At 41.7% G+C, this 23,136-nt stretch overlaps 1 protein-coding gene across 1 annotated transcript; it reads right to left on the bottom strand.

Annotated features, from left to right (window-relative positions):
• Positions 1-771: 771 nt before the first annotated feature.
• On the bottom strand, positions 772-22,965 carry rhoq (ras homolog family member Q). Its single transcript, XM_069145267.1, has 5 exons — positions 22,392-22,965; positions 22,021-22,079; positions 11,450-11,614; positions 6,205-6,300; positions 772-3,876 (listed from the first exon to the last, which is right to left on the bottom strand). The coding sequence occupies exons 1-5, from the start codon at positions 22,531-22,533 to the stop codon at positions 3,715-3,717; spliced, it is 624 nt and encodes a 207-aa protein (XP_069001368.1). The 5' UTR covers positions 22,534-22,965; the 3' UTR covers positions 772-3,714.
• Positions 22,966-23,136: the final 171 nt, after the last annotated feature.

The raw sequence follows: 23,136 nt of genomic DNA, 5'->3' as shown, positions 1-23,136 counted from the left end.
GCAGTGGCTAAAAAGGTGCTTCAAGATTATTTTCAGAAAGTTACATTCATTTAAACATCTTGTCATATTGTGTATAACTGTAGGCGGATAGTAATTATGAATGATGTGCTGTATGATGTATGCTTTTATGACTAGTCATGCTGGTTGTAATTTCTAAATATTTTTATACAGCGGTGTGTGGTATTTATTCTCCTATGCAGACAAAATGGCTGTGTAGTTGAAGGATAGGCAGGCAGACGCAGCAACATTACAAACCCAGACAATTAAGAACATGGCGTGCCAAACAGGAGCTTCTGATGATGCATCTCTTTGATCTGTGGCAATAAACACAAAGGCAGTTTGCTTATCTGCTAATATTAAGTGTCCAATGGTTAAAGGACTCTAAGTAAATGTGAATCAGATTAGAATTTAAATGTAAATGCTGTCTATTGTCCTTCTCAGAAGTGAGAAATGTTCTAAACAAATCTGCACCCAGCGAGTGGTGCTCACGCTCCAGAGATCAACACAATTCATCTGAATGATAACCTGAAAAAAAAAAAACTATTTAATTCCTTATAAAGGTTCAGAATATAAAAGTAAACTGTGAACATTAAATATGTTTTTGATTCAGATGTAATTGAATTCTGCTGACCTGCTTATCAAGTCAACCCAGTGATGTCTGACCCATTATGAACATGAAAGGCCTTCGTTCCAGGAATAAACACTGTAAAAGTTAATTTCACAAATGCGTTCTGCAGAACATCTGACACTAAGTTAAACCCCCAAGCCATCTTATTAACACAGTAAACACATTTATTGAGAATAGAGGAAAATCAATGGGAGAATGCATTGATGGCTGTGGCACTTCTAGGTCCTGGATCCTGAGGGTGGACCTTCACACAACGTAAGCAAGCAAAAAACGTCCGCGAGAGAACGCTGTTCACGCTGCAGTCATCTCTGCTGCTCAAAAAGACAGTTATACAATGCAGGCTGGGACAGAGAGGAGGAGCACCTTTTACATTAAAGCTTTAATCAACCATCAGATCTGACTCTGAACAGAAAATTAACAGCAAGAGTTGGCACCTTTGATTAATATCTTAAAAAAAAAAAAAAGTTAGAAAAGCCCATAACAAATGCATAAAAAGAAAAAGAGCTGATATTTTTTATGTTTGGCCTCCAAGAAAAGTTCAGTGACAGCCTCAAGTTATTACCTACAGCACCTATAGACATGTAAGCTTTAAACCTTTGTTGCATACACTTATTTGGAGTGCTCGTATATTTATACTATTCTCTACATCCTGCTAAACTTGACATATTCTCTCAGTCTGTTTAAAATGAACAGAATCTGACTGCATTGCATGGATCAATGATTTCTTGTTGGATAACCTAAAACAAAAGAAGTGGCACGTGGTGCTTGTTAAAAATTCCGTACATTATATAAATCCCTCATGGCAGTCATGTGGGGACCTCCTTGTCTTAAATATGGATTCAAATCCTATTAAAAGTTTGACTTCTACAGACTGGGTTGCACCAGCTATTCATAAACTGAACTTATTTATAAACTAAGTTCAGGTCACGACGAGCTAGTTTCAAATGGTTATTCACTAAATCAGGTTACACCATTAAAAATTGAGAATCGTCTCAGCTACTAAAGTCTTCAGTAATTTGAACTAATTGGGATAATATCTGTAAAGTATCACTGTAACACAAGTGCCAGAACACAGCGTAACGTTTAGGAGGCTAAAATTGGGTGCCAGTCTATGATTATGCGAACCTAAAACTGCTTTCTTTTTGCCATTCAAAAATATTGATATAACAATTTGTAAGTTTTAGGATATGGTGTTGTTTTGGGGAAATTTTATTCTAAATATGCTCAGTTCATATAATTATTAAACAGCATTTTAACAAAGCGTAAGGTCAAATTAGATAGGAAACATTATGGTAGTCGCTATTTGCTACTGGCTGTAAAGATTTAGTGACAGCTAATCTTCACATATGAACTACTTTCTCTGGTGCAACTTAATCTAGCGAGATGTAAATCTCTTCTTATACTTATAACCCTATTAACATTCCAGTTAAATTTGCCTGAAACACCCACTCAAGACAAACCCAAAGTGAATTGAAAGCTGTTCTCGCACAGGCATGAGTTTGGTCTCTTTTGGGAGGTAACACTCTGCAGTTTTATACCCAAGTCACAGCCCTGTAGGGGCTACTGGTATTGAGTTATGGAAGGTTTGAACACATTGAATTGGAAGGTTTTTATATTCGCCTGAATTTTCTGTTAAATTATTAACAGCTGGTGCAACTAGCTGCGACCAAATATTCAGAACTGTGAGGATGTTTGTCCAAACAGTGTCTCTTTCCTGTATTTCTTAAAAGCTGAAATTCGGGGGGAGCCTTGTGATATGATTTTGGAGATGTGATCTGCTCTGATTGTGTGGTAAGATGGTGTGCTATGCTCGTACTTGTGCCTGGTGGGAGAGTGTGCATCTTCTGTGCTTCAATCAGCCTTTTCAGGGACAGAAACAGGGTTTAAAAGCAAAGGAATGTGCTTTCATGTGCTGGGAAATGAAGTGGCACCAACTGTGCTTCATGTTGTGCATTAGATATTTTGTACTGGATCATCTTGGCCACCTGATTTTGATGAAAGTGTGTGCATTTGGTTCTTTGGACGCTGATATGAATTAGAGTTCATTTCTAGAATGATATCCCTCTTCTTCTCTCTTCAAAACCTTCTTAAAGGTGATAAAAGGAAACACATTATTGCAGGATAACAAAAATTAAAACAAAGGAAAGTAATTTATCAGCTAAAATATTATCTGCACAGACTGAATGATCTCTATTCTAGAGATATAGTATCATAAACTCTGGATGATATAGATTTTAAAAATGGATAATAAACCTCTTTAGTTCCTGATGAAGACCTCGGCCCCCGTCTTAACTTACAGTATGTTTTGGCATGCCACACTATAAAACAATGGAGTTTCCATAAGGCAAAAAACAAGACTCTTAAATGCTGAAATAATACACTTCTAGGTCCAAAATCTGTCATCTGAACGTCATCTCGCTATGATGATTTACGTTATCACCCACACAATTTGCAGGTCCTCAACTGACACATAATTGGAGGCAGACTTTGTGGGTTAACAGAGTCTTTTTAGCGCAAGTTTTAAATACAAAAAAAAAACAACTGGGCCCTTATGTCCAGAAATGTATCCTGGGCACTGTCACAGTGTCACTTATGTCTGCCTCACATTATTTATCAGCTGCAGGTTTTTTTTTCTCTCTTCGTTTGGACATCTGATCTTACATTGAGAAATTCACGTATCTTCCAAAACCACCAAATAATATGAACTCCATAAAATGTAGCATTTCTCTTAAAACTGAAATGTCATTTTGTCTTTTTTTGTATGACAGCATACAACAATATTATACAGAAAAAAGATGATTAAAAATGTTTATAAAAGAAGGTACTTTTGAGGCAAAAGTCTTTTAGGACAAGAGGCTGACTTGGGCTTTGTGCTCCTTTGGTTGTAAACTGCATCCTCAACCCCAATGTTGGACAGCAGGAGAGAGGTTCGGTTGTTCAAGAGCACTGCAGCTTAAAAGTAGCTCTTGTTTTCAGTCCTCTTTTTGTCTCGACTGCTGTCTGTGCATTTGTTCTTTTGCCTGTCTTTTGCCTTCAGTCCAGGTTTGGTTTGTGGTTGGCTGCTGAGTGATCTCTGGGTTTGTGCATCACGTGATCAGACAGCAGTTGATGCAGCGGGGTCCCAGTCTTCTCTTCAGAGATCCCTTCTTTCTCTTGGGAGCCAGGATGGCGATGATGGCCTCGTCAAACACCGTCTTCAGGCCCTTCTGGGTCAATGCTGAACATTCAACATAGCAACATGCACCAATCTGATGAGAAAGAAAGGACAGAACATCAGTCACAGCAATCCAGCTCAGCACACTGGTCAACCAAGGTATTTAAAGTTATTACAGTCAAAATTGTTCAGCATTTTGGCAAGTACAGTTATTCATATTCTTGTAGATGGTTAGATAAGATATGTGGATCTTTTCCATTTAAAGGTCTGTACGGTAATTATTATTCTCCAGCCAGGAGCCCGTTTATTTTGGGCCCTAAATCCCCCATTTCATAGACTGTATAAATATATAAAGTGGACGTAGCTTTGGGGTCTGAAAAGTGAGGCCAATGTGGAGGTGCCTTAAACTGCAATACCACCAAGGGCCACTAGGGGTTGGCTCCAAAAAGACTGTGATCAGCAGCCCATTTGAAAATAATCCCATAATTAATACAAATTTGGCCTCAAAGAGAGGTATGTTTGGGGATGTTCCTGGTTTGATTGACAGGCCTAGGCTGTGGACAGGTTTCCTGTATATGACAGCAGGGCATAGTTTCCTCAGGTTCTCAGACAGATCCACCCCCAGTTCGTCCAAATATAGCAATACCTGGATAAAAAAAACAAGATGGCAACGGCCGAAATGACAAACTTGAGGCTTCAAAACGGTAAAGTTTTTTTCCCCCCCGGTTGCTCCATTCCCAATATGTAGTTTACTTGACTCTATGTTGGTATTTAAGCTGAGAGGAAGGTGCACATTCCGTCACTGGCATGCTGGTCCACTCACAGCACCGACCATCCTCATTCACTGTATGGTTAGTTTAGTTTATAGCATAAAGACTGAATACAGGTGGAAGCAGCTTGTATGGATCTGTTCAGAGATAACAAACAAAAACTGCCGACGAGCACTTCTAAAGTTTTCTTATCAACATGTTGTATTCTGTTAGCTTAATCTGTAAAAAAAAAAAAAGAAAAAAAAAAGTGTACTCACTACAAATTGCTATTTCATTGTGGGGGCATTCATTCTCAGTTGGCAGCAGTTGTTAAGCAACCAACCAAGATCCCCTGAAAACAGTCCAGTGCATACTGCCATTTAAAAAACACAGCCTGTATTCAGCACAGATAACATGTTAATCAGGGAGCTTTAGACGAGCTGGTAGGTTGATTTTGTTACAATTAAACAGAGCCAGGCTTGCAGTTTCTTCATTTCCAGTCTTTGTGCTAAGATAACCAGTAGCCGGCTGCAGCTTCACATTTAACAAACAGACATCAGATTGATCTTGTCATCTAAGACTGATATAAGGAAGTGGAAAAGGATATTTCTAAAATGTTGAACTATTTCTCAACACTGGTCCACTAAGGAAATGCAACAAAGAGGCAGAGATCAGCACTGCTATGCAGGAGGGCTGAGTGTGTTCCTGTAACCTAATGCTATGATTGTATATGGCTAGCATTGTAACAATATATCATTTGTTTTGGCCATGGTTGAAACTATGAGGTAACTTTAGCTGCTAATGCTGAGCGGGCAGAGACACTTTAGGAATGTTCATTGCTTTTTCAACCACAGAAATATTTGAATATCAAGTTATTGTACGTTGAACAGTATTTGAAATGCCTATTTTTTTTTATTTGCAGCCAATCAGAAATAACCTTATTTGCACCTACATACACATTTAAAAACTAAGCACAATAGCTAAACTGAATACTAGTACTTTATCATGCAACTGATGCAAAGTTTAATTTGGACTGTTAGAAAAGCGCCAGGGGGTTCTGCAAACAGAACAGCAGTAAGTGTTGTTAAATAACTATGACCAGTATTTAATCATTTCTAATTTGGATTTGGATTATGGAAGAATTGTCATACAGGACAGCAACATTAGGTAATATTAACCCAGGTAAAAAATATGCTTCTCATATAAAAGGAAATAGCTCTAATTTAAGTTGATTTTCAAAGAGCTTGCGTCTGAAAACTTGACTCTGAGACAAGAATCTTATCGAAATCTTATGTCACGTTACCAAAACTTCAGTGATATCAACGTTTAAATGAATCTCGACTATAATTTGTATAAGGCTGACTGTTATTGTTTTCTGCCTGATAGTAGTGATTAATCACAGACCGCTTCTGTTGTCTCTGTCCTCAAGCCTGAAACTCCACTGGACGTCCAGGAATCCTTGGATTAATTTTAAGTCTAAGAATGCACGATGGTCAGATTCCAAGTATTTCCGTGAAGAAATTACATTCCTTCAGAAACATTCCTGGGTCAGGTCAACACACAGGAATCTAACTGGACCTGAAAGCTTGATTCTGCTATGCTGAAAGTGCAAATAAAAAAAGTGCAAAAGCTTTTTCTACTCCGGCAGCATAACTATATTTCAACATACGTACCTCCTTCGCCAGCTTCTGTCCTTGCTCAGTGGCGATGGGCTTCTCCTTCATGTCATTCAGTTTGGCAATGGTCTTGGGGTCATCTCGAAGGTCGATCTGGAAGAAATCAGGGATACTTCCTCTGAGTCAACATTACTAATGCTTTTATAATATGGATTAATATTAAATGTATTGTGAACAGTCTCAAATTGCCTTATATTAAAGTTGCTGTAAAGCAAATTTCAAGATTTGCTTCTCAGTACATTATATACGTGTGAAATGAGTTGCTGAAAGCATGTGCAAAATTTGAAAACGTTGTCACACTGAAATGTGGAGTTAGACCGTTAAACAGTTTCTCATCCGTCTTCAGCTCAGGTTTTTTTTAGGCGGGGCTAAAAGCTAACTTCAGCACGTCACTGAGCTAGCTCACAGCCGGTTTATATAACCTTCTGCATGGCTCCTCCTCTCACACGGTGAAACACTGTAAAAGCCTGGAGCTCATTTGCATAAGAGGTCGTCCCACTGGACTTCAGTTCTACTCCTGCCGTAGTCAGATTGTTATTGTACATCAGCCAACTGCTACAGGACGTCTTCCTCCACCCACAAGTGCATCTTTCCTGGAAGCAAGAACCTCCAAAGCAGCGCTGCATCGCTATTTAAATTCCCTACTGATGAAGGAAAAAGAGGTGGATTGATTTCGTGAAGAGCCACGCTGAAGGAGATCGTAGGATTTCACGGCGGATTGTTTCACCAACTTCCACCGAAGACGGACGGAGTTCACGGACGCACCGCTTCTTCTGCAGCGCGGAGCCTGAACCGGCCGTTCATCTCCCGGTCGCACCGGCATCGTCCGCCGCCGCCGCAAGCAGTCCACCACTCAGCGTAAGTTCTGTGTGCTTGTTATAATTATACTAGATAACTTTTCCACAGTAACTCTACTGCATTTAGTCCGCGGTGCAAACCGCTAACGTGATTTTACTCGGTGTAGAATAACTTTATTTTCATGAAATGGGAGCTAATGTGCTAATTAGCTTCTATTGAGCTCGTAGCAGAGTTCAGAGGAAAATGCTCCGATAACCACAGATTGTTTTAAGCGTATCAATATAGCTACGATAAGGAACTATAATATATGTAACTCTATTTCACATGTCGGGGTGATGGTGAACATGGACCAGAGGAGATCTTGTCCTCCCGATTAATGAGGGTTGTTGTTTTTGTACTCCGGTGTAACGTTACAATCACCGACCCTCTCGGTTACATGTACCGGTACCGGTCCGGATAAACGAGCCCGACTACATGTGCAGGAGGCTGCAGAGAGGAGGAGGAGGAGGTGGAGGTGGTGGAGGAGGAGGTGGAGGAGGAACATCAGTGGAAGAGAAAGACTTTCAGCTCGACCTGAGCAGGTTCAAAGTTTGAATTGACGTGATGTAATGAATTGACATGTGATATAATGAATTGACGTGATGTAATGAATTGATGTGATATAATGAATTAACATGTGATATAATGAATTGACATGTGATATAATGCAGCGTTGTGCATGTTGCATTCATTACAGAACTAAATCAACTCCTCCGCTCTTATTATCTCCACTGTTGTTATTCAGGTGTGTTAGAAGTAGTTGGAGACTCACTGTCTGCTGTCTCCGGTGTCCAGTTTTACTCCTGTGTTACAGCTCAGGGGGACAAGCTTGATTTGATTGCATCTGTATGTTTCCCTCATTGGACAAATACATTCTAATTCTATTGTGTTTTCACAAAGCAGGCTGCTCCATCCAGCAGAGAGACAGAGTGCCAGTGGGACATCATGTATGAAGTCACCGAGAGGTTGGATGTCAGACGGACCGCTTAGTGGGGAAAAGAACTGCAGCCACAGGACTGTCCTACAGAACACTGAACACCTTCCAGCGAATGGGCGGAGCTTCAGCTCTTTCAGGTGACACGCCCCCCCAGTCTCAGAGCAGAGAAGACTGTTGATTTTCTCACGATTTCAAAGCCTAATTTAACAAACTTATCAGCGTTTTGTTTTTTTTTCATTCAAATTTGGATGGGTAGTTAACGACCCATACTTCTGTGGTGTGATGAACTTAAAACTCATTTTCATTTCTACTTTACAGCATCTTTAACATCGAAACCAGCATTTACCAAGATCAGGTTATTCCTCTCAGACAACAGACTTAGAAAAAGTCACCCATGCTTTTGTTTTGTCTAGATTTGACTACTGCAAAGCGCTGTGTTCTGGAAGCAGCAAGCGAAACATTCAAAGATTACAGTGGATGCAAAAAGTTGCTGTCAGGCTTTTAACTTGTGTCACCATGTTACACCAATCCCTGCTGCCCTTCACTGGTCATTGATTTTAAGATGTCACTACTTGTTTTTAAAGCCTTAAATGGTCAGGCTTCTGCCTACATCTGTGAGTCTTTAACCCCCTACGAGCCTGGTCGCTGCCTCAGATCCTCCAGCAAAGCTCTACCAATGGTGACTTGTCACTACAGGGTCTTTGCTGTTTGGTTGTCCCAGCTGTGGGACTCCCTGCCTGGAGATCTCAGACAAGCAAACACAATATTCTCTTTTAAATCACTTATTAAGAACCACTTTTATCAAATAGCTTAACTGTTGGTACCCACTGTATCTATTTATTCTATTCTGTTGTTATATTCTCTGTTTTGGTTCTTATTTAATTTTTCTTTTAAATTGTAAATCACTAACTTTTGAAAGGTGTAATATAAATGAAGTTGTTAATACTACCATTCATATTATTAAATCAGGTATTTTGGTACTTTTCGAAAAGCTTGCTTCTAAACATAGCCAAGAGCTGTGTCAAACAGCTGAACTGTATAACTGAAAGTGTGATTTCTCATTTTGAAACAGCCATGTTGGCCCACACTTCCTGCTCTTGTGTAAAACGATTTCACAGCCAAGCATCAGGTTCCTCACTCTACTATATTCACTGCTATAATCAGTACACACAAATCATCCCTATCTCGGCACTAACCAGTTACAATAAATGAATCCAGCTGCTGAGTCTTACACTGAGCAACCTTCATGAACCCTTTTCGTGATTGGCGAGATTCGCGGCAGCGTGGCTCACTGTCATGAAGCTCGTGTGCTCGCATCAGCATCCAGCCGGAGAGCAGCAACTGAGTTATGACGGGAACTGATAAAAGAGCAGCAAACATCAGCTGACACGAGATAAATCAGACACCCACTCCAGCCTCCTCATCACCGCTGGGCCTTGGCCGCACTGGCATTTGGTTGCCAGGGAACACAGGCAAAAAAAGAAACACCCACAAGTCTGCTCAATTTTAGGAGGACATATGGTATTGGCAGTGAGTTTTAAGGATTAAGATATAAACTAATATCTAGGGTTAATGTCATCTCTTAACATCTACATACATCAAGTACTGCATCTATGAAAAAAAATCAGAAGGCATTAGCCAAGCTTTACCTGCATTGCATAAGTTAATTGATGCTTTTAAAGATTCAGATTTAATGATTACCTTTAAAGCAGAGAGGACTCGAGCACCGAGCCACAGACCTTTCATAGCAATACGAGCCAGATCAGCCTGAGGACCTGGCCAGGTTTATACTGGCTCCTCCAAGTTTCTTCAAATCGAGTAAATCAATTCTTTTGTGCTGTTTCTCAGGTTCACAACTCCCCGACTGCATGAGCGGGCGGACTAAATCTAATTAAAGCTGCACTGATCAATATTTTTATATTGACAAAGGCTTAAAAAAATGGCAGGAATTTGAAAAGGGTTTCATGTTGTTATGAACCGACAGAGTTATCTATCACCTGGTTTTAAAGTTCCCCTCATTACAGAGCACTTTAGCATCTTTCAGCTCACTGTTTTGGCTTTACGACCCACAGCTTTACTGTTTTGATTCAGTCTCACAGCTCTCATCAAACTCCTCTCAGACAGCTATTTTCAACCTATCAAACTTCAATGTACACTATCTGCACAGCATGGAAAAAACAGACCAAGTTAGCACCTAGCTGGTGGACGCAGGAGAGCGTTTAGGGAGCTCCTGAGCCAGATACCAAAACAGCGCTGAAAGGAGCATTAATATCGGACCTACATTTATAAAGGTGGCAAGAAACACAACACCGAACGAATGCTAATGTTGTCTTCTGGATGTGTAATTAGGCAACTGTTTCCAAGCACATTCGCCATCAGCTTTGTGAGGTGATAATATGTCAATAATTACAACTTGTTCCAGTGGCCAAAGTATCCACAAGCTTAATTCCTAACATAATAAATAAGTATTGTAGTAGCAGTACCAGCATTACAAGTGAAAGTGCAGACAAATCGTCTTTTTGATCATATTGTAGCAGAGCACCCAATTCCCATTTTATGAAAAAATATAAGGAAAACAAAACACATGTCATGTGTTCAACATTATCATGGCTCAACTCAATACGGTTTTCTTAAGGTATCGTAGATCACATTCATGTTTTCCCAATGCATAGGTTTAGGAAAGAAAAGGTAAAATAGTCTCAAATGTAGAGTACTACAGTTACTGTCCACTGGGTTTTCTTCTGATATCTACTTCCTCATTAAAGCAGTTCGCTCTGTTTAAATAATCTCAGGTTGCTGTACGCAGGTCTGTTTACATTCAAGGAGTGTATGTTATCTCCAATGTCATTTTGTGCCTGTGGGTGCATAGGCAGCCATTGTTTCATGTGCAGTTGCATTGTGATTAGTTATGACCTGCCCACTGTATTCCGTGACACCTCAGCAAAGAGAACCTGATCATTTCAATTCGTATTATCAATTACGCTACTGAATATTTTCTAAATTAATCAATTAACAAATTAATTTATAATTTTGTTTATAGAATATGTTAGAAAAATTATTAAAACAGATTATATTTTGCCAGCTGTCTTGTAATGAAGAAAAAAAATCCTCACCTATAAAAACTTGGGACTTGTTTGACATTTTTGTTTGAAATGGTATGCAAATAGTTGCTGATCAACTGCTCTAACGATCAACCAGTCAATTCATCAATTGATTGTTTAGTCACAACTGAAAGGTTTGCTTTCCCTTGAATCTGGTGGCATTTCTCAGCACCCATGATGATACTAGTTCTATCAAACAATGCTATGACAACAGCCAAGAAACTGCTTTCTAAATCTTGAAATGACAACTGAAGTTAGATATTTATAGCCTACAACATTCTTAGAATGTGTGTAAACTACAACGTGAGCAGCTGTTTGAAGCTGAATGTGAAGCTACTGTGATGTGAACAGAGCCTCAGGAACTCACCTGGGTGCCGATGAGCAGGTAGGGGACGCTGGGTGCGTACTCCTGCAGCTCGGGCACCCACTCTTCACGCACATTCTGAAAACTGGCAGGGTTGACTACGGAGAAGCAGATGAGGAAGACATCGGTCATCGGGTAGGACAGCGGCCTCAGGCGGTCATAGTCCTCCTGGTAGAAGACGGAACAGAAATGGTTAACATTCGGGGTCAGAAGAGCAGACGTGATTCATTTCCATTTTTTAACACCTGAGAAATTATTATTCATCAATTATTAAAACATGAAAAAATTAGCTTCAAGCGTGGAAACTTTTTCTTCTCGCGCTTTTGTACAGATTACACCGTGCCTCGGTAGCTCCTGGCTGTTGTATGTGAATGATGAGGAACATTTTGACAGGAATAATACACGTAAAAAACTGTTCTCCGAGCTGTGTTACAAAGAGAAAAGAATGCAAATAAGACGACGTCATGCGAGACTTCCTTTCTCTTTTGCTTTGCCCTTTCTGACAGAGACTATTTGGGATTCTTTCAAATTAGCAGTCTGTTAATGCGAGCTGAGCACAAAGCATCACCACAAGACACTGAAAACCAAACACGCTGCCATCTCCGATACTCGTGTGGTGTAAATGGCTAATTCAGACGCAGGACTGCCCTTTGTGAGCCGGATCAGGCGCTCCCTTGTTCCCGCCAAAGATAAACCCTTTTTGACAGAGTGTCTGACTTGCACGCAAATGAATATTCATGACCACATCTCACTTCTCCAACTGATGGCACATGGTTTTCTGCTGCGAGCCTGAAGACGCAGGGAATCAATTGATCTCCAGCAATTAGAAACGACTCAACCAAACCAAAGTCGGACCGAGCGAATCAGTCTCTCTTTCTTGTCTTGGACATTTACTGTCCCTGAAATCAAAGCAAATTGGACACAACGGCCGACTGTGCTGGAGATAGCTGCAACGGGACGGCCGAGCGCTGGCACGACAGTCTTTCATTTTGGTGCCTTCAGCGAGTCTAATTCTCCCATATACACTCAAGGCACAGTCCAATACCGTCAAACTGCAACAACTCCACAGACGAGTCTTTCTCACGCAAATGGCTGACTTCAAACGAGTACAGTGACAGAAAAGGCTTCAAACAGCAGTGGATGAGCCAAGCAGGGGTCTCATCGTTTTGTTGTAATGAGTTTAAGATATACTGTCTTGGAGCAGATGACAAAAACAGCATACAAATCTCCACGCCTGTGCTCATACTGTAGATGAGGCAACTGAGGCTCACTGCAGTGGGTCAAGTGGATACGATTAAAAAATGTATGAGCTGCTCATCCTCTTACTTCCAAATGAGTACAGGATTTCACGGGGTTTCACAGATCTGCCTCATGCAGGAATTTCGAGTAATTCTTAGAAATCCGGAGGGTTGGAATTGATTGTTTCGACTGCAAAGTCTGTTACATAAACCCTCCTGTGATTGACAGCTTACCTGACACTATCTGAACTTCCTGACGCGATGAATCAATTATGAATGCAAACCATCTGCTGCTCCGAGCAAACTGAGACCAACAATGAGGATGATCTGCCAACACTGTGTGACCCACATCTGTTTTCAGTTGTACAGTTTGAAGTGAGCTGCAGCTCCAGCATGAAGAACTCAGCATGACTGAACTGATCTGATGCTCAGAATTTGCAACAGACGATGTCAGCTCACTTTTTACTCATGAAGTTCAGTTGTATAAAGTCTTATGACTTTAAAGGGACATTTCAAAAGGCTGAGCCCAATGATGTTATCTGGTTTATCACAGATTAGACTTTACAAACAGAATGCTTTACAAAATGGAGGCACAGGATTTCAAAGAAATTGATGAGGCTGATAAAAAAAAAATGCTCTTGTGTTCCATTATGGGAAGTGTCGGGACAGTTTTTCTTGAGCCTCACCAACAATAAGGAGTAAAAGTCAGTGTGCTACTTTAATTTTGACCATTCGTTTTTGTAAAATCTCTTGTTTGGGACGATAAACCCTACTGTCACATTAGAAACATTTAATATATCTCAGGGTGAAGAGCTCATTCTGTGTGTTGCAAATCACTGACTGAGTTAGAGAAATGTTGGCTTTTTACATTTTTACATTAAGCATTAATACGGTTAAGTAACATGATCTGTCCGGTATTTAATTCGCCGGGTTAGCCAAAGCACAAACATGCCTGTCTGGTCATGTTTATCCAATAATGATTACTCATCTAATTTTCAATGTAGTTTTTTAGGTACTTGGCATGTAGGTTTCTCCAAACAGCTTAAAGAACTTCTGTAGATTTAATTTGTCTCCATGTCTGTCTTAAATCGAGTACTTATACTTGCTATTTTGAGTGCAGAAGTGCATTCACACTGTAAAGAATGGAAACGTGTAGTGCCCTAGGATTACCCAGATGGTGTACTCATACCAGTCAACAAACTCAGTATTTCCACCCTCGAATGTCTATAATGGATGTGGAACAGAAAGGGAGCGACCACCAACCATTTTTCTAACTAAGGCTGCCAAGGAAGCTGCAGCTGTTCCAGAACACAGCACTATACAAATACAAGTTGTACACGTCCACACAAAAGTGTTTCTTTTATGCTAAGTATCACTCCACTGCTGTTGGATAGAAGCCATCAGTTTGTTTAATGTGTGTTTTAAACACATTGAATTTAAGGTAAAATAACCAATTAAAGCTGCAGGTATGTTGGTGTAATAGGTTGAAAACGCTGTAGCAAAGTTGTTTTATTATGAAACAGACACCCCTCTCCTTTTTTGGAGATACCACTGAAGAAACTACACTAACCGAATGTACTTGAACACATCGTGAAGTTTCCCTTCAAGCCCAATGCTACATTGTACATTACATACGAGTCAGAATAAAATGGCGCTGGCTTGATGAAGACATTACCTCATCGTATGTTTCTTCATTGATCCACAGGTACTGTAAAATATGTTTACGACTCTTTAAGTTTACTGTCACACTAGGGTGAATATTTCAGGAACAACTTTGCTGTGTTTTGAGATGACTGTGGTAGATATGTGATGTCGGAGTGTGTAGTTAAACTGAGTGAATTTGCTAAGAGTAACGGCCGCGGTTAAGATGCCAGTTAGCCGTTACATGTAGTAAAGCTGGGTTGTGAATGTAATTTTGTGTAACTTTGAGAAATGATTTAACATGCATATACGTATTTTCATCTTATTTAAAATGTTACAGCTTTCAGTGTTTAGAAATGAGTTTCACTATAAAATGTTGTTTGGAGTTACTTTTATATTGCTGTTCAGCCATTGCTGCCACCAACCGCCATGTTGTGCTTTTTGCCAACGGAGTGAGTTATTGTGAATCTGATATTTTTGATAGTCATACATTTTATTTGAGTAACAGAAAGAATATCATTTATTTTTCTAATGACTGATATTTTATGTGCACTTTTCTGTATTTTCCTATTGTTTTGAATACTAATGTACGAGTGTAGTATAGAAAATATTTTGATATAGAGTAAGAATAAAATGGCGCTGGCTTGATGAAGACGTTACCTCATCGTATGTTTCTTCATTGATCCACAGTGACAGTGAAATTCATGCAATACACAAGCAAGTGTACTAACAAGTAAGCGTACTACATTTTAACGACTAGCTGAGGTACACAGCAAACGTCTTCATTCTCTTCATTTAACCTCAAACTGACTCCATGGCTGTGGTCCAAAGACTTCCCTTGGTACACTTACACTGACTAACATCAATATCTTGCTAAGAGTTTGGATAACGTAACATTGTGATAACTATTTTGGTCAATCACTGTAAAGTGATGTCATTTCCTGAACTTTGCAAAGTGTTCCCCAATGCTACTTTGTAAAACACATAAAATCAATATTGCCCCAGAATAACTTCATATTGCCCACCTCTATCAGCTTATTTTACAATGTGGAAGAAATTCTGTCAGCACATCTGGTATTTACATTCACATTCTCCATGTGCTCTCCTCTAGCCCCATATATACACTTTATCTGTCACATGGGATCCAGTATACTGGGCCTGTATGCGTTTCTGTGTCTTCATGACCTTTGCTTGCACAAGTGAATCCTCCGATTCCCCCGTGAGCTGCAGGCACAGGGTAAGCCACTCAGCAATTTACTGTAAACAGGCCCGGGGCCCGTCTGGGACCCATCTCCGCTCTGTTTTCTCATCACACCCCCGACACACGACCACAGACAGTAAATCCAGCTACTCACAGTGGATAGTCTATCTTCCTACAAAGCTTCAACTGCTCTGTCTGGAGTTTAATCAGTGCACTGCCCAGAAAAGTTTCCCCTCCCACTGGTGTTGCTTAGGATGAACATTTCCATTAGAAATATGTCACAGACTGTTATTAGTAGAGTTCAAGTTCACGAGTGCATCACTGACACATTGCATAACCATCTTTCCAAGGTAGCCAGGAGTGCACAGTAAATATTATGAGAAAGGAACCAGATGAGAGCATGTTGTGTATGCTGAACTTTATTAGCGTTAACTCCTCTCCATACATGCCCATGCAGTTCCATCAGGGCACGACTTTGTGCCTTCATTTGGCTGCTGCGTGAGCTGTGCTGTGACTCTGCTCTGTTGACTCAGTGACATATGAGTGCTTTGATATCCGTGAGTCATTCCCTCCTCCGTAACCCCTCCCCCCCCCCTCTCTCTCTCTCCCACTCCCACCGCTCTCTCTTCTCTATCTTCCTATCGCCTCCTCAGGGCTCTATAAACTGTCTATATCAACCGAGTCAGATACGCCTGCTCTAACATGGCCGACGGGGTGGGAACGCAAGCCCAGACACAGGCGCTTCTGTTCACAAAGCTCTGCCTCCGATCGGCATATCTGAACATTTTGTGCAGAAATGGCTTCAACTTCAAGAATAAGTCAAATGTATTTACGCCTCTCTCTGTCCGACCGGCCTTTTACTGGCGATTAACGATCATTAAATCACAGCTCGGGCACTAATGCACTCTGTGTATTCATGCCTGTATGGTGAGAACATCCTGCTGTACTCCATTCAAAAATCAAACAATTTAATATGGTCGTTAATGGCTGTTAATGATGGTGACACATGAACTGTGCATGACACAATGTAAATTTGATTAATCATTAGAAACATGAAACTTTAAAAGACACTATTGTAGGAGTTAGAGATGATCCAGGAGTTCTGAAGTCTAGAGTGCTGAAATGACACGAAATGATCAGTTGATCAACAGAAAATAATCAACAAATTTGAGAGCCATTTAAAGGGAATTCCACAGACTTTGTGCAGAAATGTTGTCTTACTCATCATAGTAAGTGTTACTCAGCCTGAGAACTGTTGTATAATCTCTTCTGCAGCTCTCGAGGAGCTTTGTCACATCTCTGATGATGTCATTAGAGGTTATCTCGGGTTTAGCTTGCAGAGTCTACGCAGTGTTACAGGATAACAAAAAAATGGAAAATACCTTATTTTTATAATGACAAGATCTAAAACAACAATGAATTGATCTTGTTTATGTTAATTTAACATCTCATATACTGTCTGGTTCCTCTTTGTTATTGAACTCCTGTGTTCTTGGAGCCAGAAATTCTCATCAGAGGACCAAATGTGTAAGAATCCGCAGCTATAAATAGTCCCCGACAACTGTTCGACTAACATTTGCTAAAAACTACAGCACCAAGCTCTTTTATGAAATTATATCAGATTTATAAATCCTTTTCTGAGATTTTTAATTTGGAGCAGTGATGGGCTCAAGGCAAAGTGCATCAGTTAGAAAGTGAACTTTTCTTTTACACAGAATTAGCTTGAAGAAAGTAAAATACAAAATAATGCAACCCAGTCTCACATTAAAATGCATCATAGAAGTGCAAAACGTATTAGTTTCACAATAAAGGCTCACAGATTGTGAGAAGTCTACGTCTCTAGAACATATTTTTTAATTGGCCTGCGTCTATATTAGCTGACTGTCCAACAAAGCTCCGCTGGCGTCTCAGATAAACGCTCAATGTGCCTTTGGTTTAGGCCCCGAAAAAACATGGTTAGTTCTAGGAAAAGATCATGGTTTAGATTGCATGTGACAAGGTTTCAGTTTGGTTATGTTAAGGCACAAAAAACTACTTGGATAGCATTCAGAAAAGATTGTGGTTTAGTTTCAAATAAGTACAAGGGTGGATCAAAAAGTATCCACACCGTTCCCCTTGTGTAACTAGAGGGCACACATCAAATTTTGTGTCAAACTCTGGAAATCAGCAATGGAGACATTTAAAATGCTTAAGGAAGCGTATGGCAATAAGGCAATGAGCCTGGAGAGGTGTTTTGAGTGACATTTGCATTTCTGAGTGGTGGAATGTCACTGTCCATAACTAAAAAACATAATTAATCAAGTAATTTACTAACTTAGATGACTTAAAACAAATCTACATTGATTTGGTTTTTTTTAAATGTATGGTCTCTAACACCACTCTCCTGGGCGAAAGTCCTGTCCCGTCCAACCACCTGTGACCTCCTTCTTATTCGAACACTCATACAGGCAATTATTTTCCAAAATATTAGACTATGCCTTTAATTCACACATATTATAGACTATAAATCAATTGATATAATAAAGGTACTACAATTTTGACACATAGTCCCTCTACAAGACACGGCACCAAGTGTTTGACCAGTTTAGATTTTGTTTTTTGGTCAAACTAATTGTGACAGAGTGAACCTGGAGCCCCCCTGAGTCTCTGAGGCCCTGCAGGCTCTTTGGCATTTCTGTGGTTGGTATTTCAGTATTTCGCCTTTTTCACAATTCTGACACTTTTTAGACATGAATGTGAATCACTTTGTTGAAAAACCTACTTTAGTGATTAACCATTATAATCCTCAGTTAGAGCTCCAAATGAGTTCTCTCAACACAAGAGAAGAATTGGTGCTGAAGTTCCTCTGAGGTGTAAAAAGTCCTGCTGAACGTGTGAGCTGACGCATGGCTATAGCTACTCCTGTGTCTCTGTGTGTCTGAGCAGCTGAGTGGCTCCCAACTGGGTAAAATCATTTCCAGTCCTCCCCCTTCCAACCCCCCCCCCCCACCTGCTAAACCTCCCCCTCCCACCTTCCCCCCCCCCACCCCACCCACTGCTGGGAAGTCTGAGGGTCACTGGGCCACTGTGGGCTGCTGAGTCAAAAGAGACTCATCAGACCATACCAAACAGCAGAGCGAAAGATGGTAATGGGTGAAGTGAAGTGGTAAAAGTGATTACAGGATGTGCAGTTGAGTGTGAGAGCATCTGACGGGGCTGCACAAATGAGGAACGGTCCAGCAGCAAAGTGGGAGGTTGATAGGGCAGCTGGACACGGATCCCACAGGGTCGTAACTCTCCAGTTCCTGTCCCGTTTCCATGTGCACCACAGAACTCTGCATCCACTTCCTGTTTCCTCCTCTTCGGGCAGTGATGCTTGGATTTTCTTGAGTATTTTTCTTGAGCAGCAGCAGGAGAATGAATGAATGAATGAATGAATGAATACGTGAAGACTTTCCCCTCTGCTCCCCTCGTCAGATTCAGCAAAAACAGACTTTGCCGACCTTCTATGGAATAATTCAGTAGGCGGCGCGAGGGGGGGGGGGGGGGGGGGGTGACGTGGCAGCGCAGCAGACAATGGCAGGCAGGGAAGCGGTATCAGCAGCAGACAAAGCAGAGCGGCTCTCTGGTCTGCTCAGCGCAGCGCTGTGATTATGTGGCCCTGACATATAACGGCGATGTGCAAAGGAGTTGCAGCCGATGAGGGCGCGGCGGGCGCACGTGTATGTAACCTGCTGATACCTTCTCATGGAACAGCAAAGCATTGTGGGAGCACCAGACATGCCGGGGATAGAAACATTACAGAACAAACAAACATATGTAGCACAGGCCAGAGGTGCAGAGGATGAAAGGAGAGTTTGAAATTGACAAGAGTGAGAGAAAGAAAGAGAAAGGAAAATGACAGTACTGAATACCCCCCCTTCCCCCCATCTGTCTCTCTCTCTCTTCCTCTTTCTGTCTCCCTCCCTCACTCTCTCTCTCTCTCTCTCTCTCTCTCTCTCTCTCTCTCTCTCTCTCTCTCTCTCTCTCTCTCTCTCTCTCTCTCTCGGCCCCTTGGTCTTTGGAGCACCTGGGCTTTGATCAGACTCCGAAGCTATAAACATTACCAGCTGGCCTTGTGCTCCACATAAAGAGGTCAGCAGAGTCAGGGGGCCGAGGAGGGGCGAGTGGGGGGCCCCCAGCATTTTCTAGAGCAGTAACTCTACTCTGGGCAAGCAGCAGCCACAGCAGACATCTGGGAGAACTTCTCCATTTCAGAGACACTCTGAATCAGCTAAAAACAAACCCGCCTCCTCCGACACACACACATACACAAGCACTCCTATCAAACATGCCAGAATAGACCATAAGGTTGCGTTCCTCTTTTCATGAACGAGTAGCGACACTTCTGCCATCTGTTTGCCGGAGGAAAAAAAAAAGTAACGCAGCCACAGGTAGCTGTTTGGGTGGTAAACAAACAGGGAAGCTGGCGGCGATTTGCTATTCACAGACTTGTACATTTATCATTCATTAATGAAAACGGCTAAATATTCCGGAGCCGACCTTTCCGAGCTCACTTTTAGTCGTCCCGATCAACAGATTGCATTTCAGTCACACTCTCAGATGCGACTTCAGACAGTTGACGGTCCTGAGGAGAGTGTTAGCTATTCAACATTTGACATGTGTACAGTTTCAGTTTGCTGGAGGTTAGAGGTCTCGGGGCAAAGAATGGCTGCACCACTGTTGGCACGTCTCGCTGTGCAGCTTAAAGTGACTCCAAGGGTACAGTGTTATATGGAGCTTTCTTACATGCAAATAAAAGTTGTGTTCAGTGTTTCTCACCAAAGCTAAATGTGTGAATCCCTTAAGTCTAAAAAAGTGCTGAATCTGTTTCCTTCCTTATACACATTTGCAAAGCCTATTTTTAGAATATTTGAAGTTGTGTAATGTTTACATCGAGCTTCTTTTCTTCTTCTACTGCACCTCTGTTGGTTCATTGCAATTTTTGGAGCTGGTAACTGTTGATCAGCAGGACAGCAGTCAAAACCAAAAGCAGGACTGTGTATAGTTTCCCATATGCTCATGCGTCTTCTTGCTTGTATACAAAGTAACTCAGTCATGGGCACACGCATCCCTTTCACATCCATTGCTCCGTAGCGCTACTAGTAGTCAAAAACTCCACAGAGTGCCTTTAATCTCTTTTGTTTGTAGTTTTAAAATGGATGGAAAACCCTTATCTATAACTGTAAATGCAACCACATATCAAGGCAAAGAGTGAAATAGACACGCTCATCTACTCTAGCAAAACGTGAGGTAGCCACGCTTTGGCCTCTCCCAGCATTTCACTTTTTGTAAGCGGAAAACTTACACACACTTAATTCACATGGCTGTATTTAATTTGGGTCCATCGTGTCTATTTCACGTTTTGCAGTGACACCGAGAGGAAGATTTAGCACATATATGTAGCAGTAAGTGATCTGTACTCATAGGACATTATCACCTCAGTGGTGTCCAACCGGTTTACAGTTTGCCTCCCAACTTTGCATTCAGTGTCTTGCCCAAGGACACATCGGCATGTGGACAGGAAGACCTGGGGATTTAACCGCCAACCTTAGGATGTAGAGCCACAGCTGTCCTACGGCTGTATGTTCCATCTTCAATTCATCTGCTGATAAATTTATTTCATAATCAATCGTGAAAAATACTCATTACAAGATTGTTGTTCAACCCGAAGTCAAAAACTCAAATATATTCAAGCATACTGTCATATGTGACAAAGAAAACCCACAAATATTCACATTTTTAAAGCAGGAAGCGACAACTTTTTGGTACTTTTACTGAAAGAAAGAAACAAACAGTTCATTGGGAAAGTAGTTGCTGATTAATATGCATCAATCTGCTCATCAAGTCTAAACTAATCACTTTATATCTGAACCATAAGGCAGACCGAAATTATCATTTGTGCTGATGTCCTAACAAACCATGTCGGGCCTTCCCAATATCTCACACTGAAGCCCTCAATGAGCTTGTGTCTGTCGTGTGTTTCACATGGTTTCCTCCGTCCGTGTGTACACAGGCTCTTCTGCTGAGTGGAAACATTATTGTGTGTGTGTGTGTGTGTGTGTGTGTGTGTGTGTGCGGGCCAGTGCATTTTCAGTACAGTTTTAACTCCCTGAATGGCACATTGTAAAAGAAAAAGCCCGGCATTAAGCGGCCCTATTAACAAACCTGTGACATCACTATTGGACATAGGAGCCCTGTTCTGCACATAATAGAACTATTGAAACCCCTTCACTGCCATCGCTGTCCAAGGCAACACCAGACTCTGGCAGTAAACCCATGTGCGAAAACCATCACCTGTTGCAGCTTAGTGTCTGGCCTGAATATGAAGCCTGGGGGCGTTTTCACAGGATAGTTATTGGTCCCAGTAGCACATGGGGAGACCGAGACGGAGATAGAGTGAGAGACACAGAGAATATGTGACTGCGTGTCCTTGGCATGCTTGGCGCTCAGCCAGGGTAGAAAATAAACTGTACCTGACCAGCTGTGTCATACAGTCCCAGCAAGTACTGCTTTCCACCAACGTTGACACTCACTGCAAGGAAATGACAAAGAGCAGTTTGAGAGAGGGAAACAGAGAGGTGAGGGTGGGGAGAGGGGAGCAGGGAGGGAGGGGAGGGAGCTTGAGTCCCCAACCCCTCTGTGCTATGAAGGCAAACAAGTGGTTTCGATTATGGCAACAGATGCAATGCAGTTGGAGAAAGAGTGGCAACAGGAAACAGGGATTTTTCTGCATTATCTTCGACTGTGGGAAATCATTTTAAAACACAGACGAGCAGCAGTTCAGCAGGTCTTTGTGTTATTATTAGACACTCATAATAAGCAGACAGAATAATTGGACCCTTACCTGCATAATGATCAAAGACTGTGGGCACATACTCCTCTGGAAAGGCGTCATTGGCATAGCTCATCAGCAGACACGTTTTTCCCACTGCACCGTCTCCGACCACGACGCATTTTAACATGATAGTACCGGTTCCGTTGGCCATGATCCCGACCTTACCACCATCATCACGGGCCCCCCGACGCCCTGTAGTCCCGACCTCCTCCTCTTCCTCTTCCCACTGCTGCCGCTGCTGATCTCCGCGCGGCGGGCATCACCAACGTCGGAGGCGGACTGCGCGGCGCACCGAATCGGACTGGAACTGCATGTTGCTCCCCTCCTCCGGTTACAGACCTCTCGGATTTTTTTTTTTTAATTTTTTTTTTTCCGAGAATGAGTTCCCTTTATACTGCAGGCTAAATGAACAGGACCGCTCAGTCCTGAGAGATGTTCCCTCTAAACCAAGACACGCTGTTTTCTGGGTAAAAGTACCGCCGCTGCCACTGCGCGCTGCTTCCCCGGTCCGTCGTGCCTACTCCCTAGTGCGCCCCACGCCTGTGCTCTCGCTCCCTGGCGCACTGTGCTGCTGCTGGTGGACAAGGTGGGTGCGCTTGCTGGAGAGGCGGAGCTTGGGTTTGAAACCAAGGGGTTCTGGATAAAGTACACTCCGCCTGCTGGGGCTGTGGGGATCCAGGGCTGTAAGAAATTACATCATTAGGAAGATATTGCGCAAGCATGGGAATTAAGTTAAAGAGTATCATATTAGACA

This window comes from Embiotoca jacksoni, unplaced genomic scaffold (assembly GCF_022577435.1).
Source record: "Embiotoca jacksoni isolate LCO1_2020_lvr unplaced genomic scaffold, fEmbJac1.0.p SCAF_12, whole genome shotgun sequence".
NCBI classification, from domain to species: domain Eukaryota; kingdom Metazoa; phylum Chordata; class Actinopteri; family Embiotocidae; genus Embiotoca; species Embiotoca jacksoni.
Note: the sequence above shows the minus strand (reverse complement) of the source record. Positions and strands in the feature narration are given on the sequence as shown.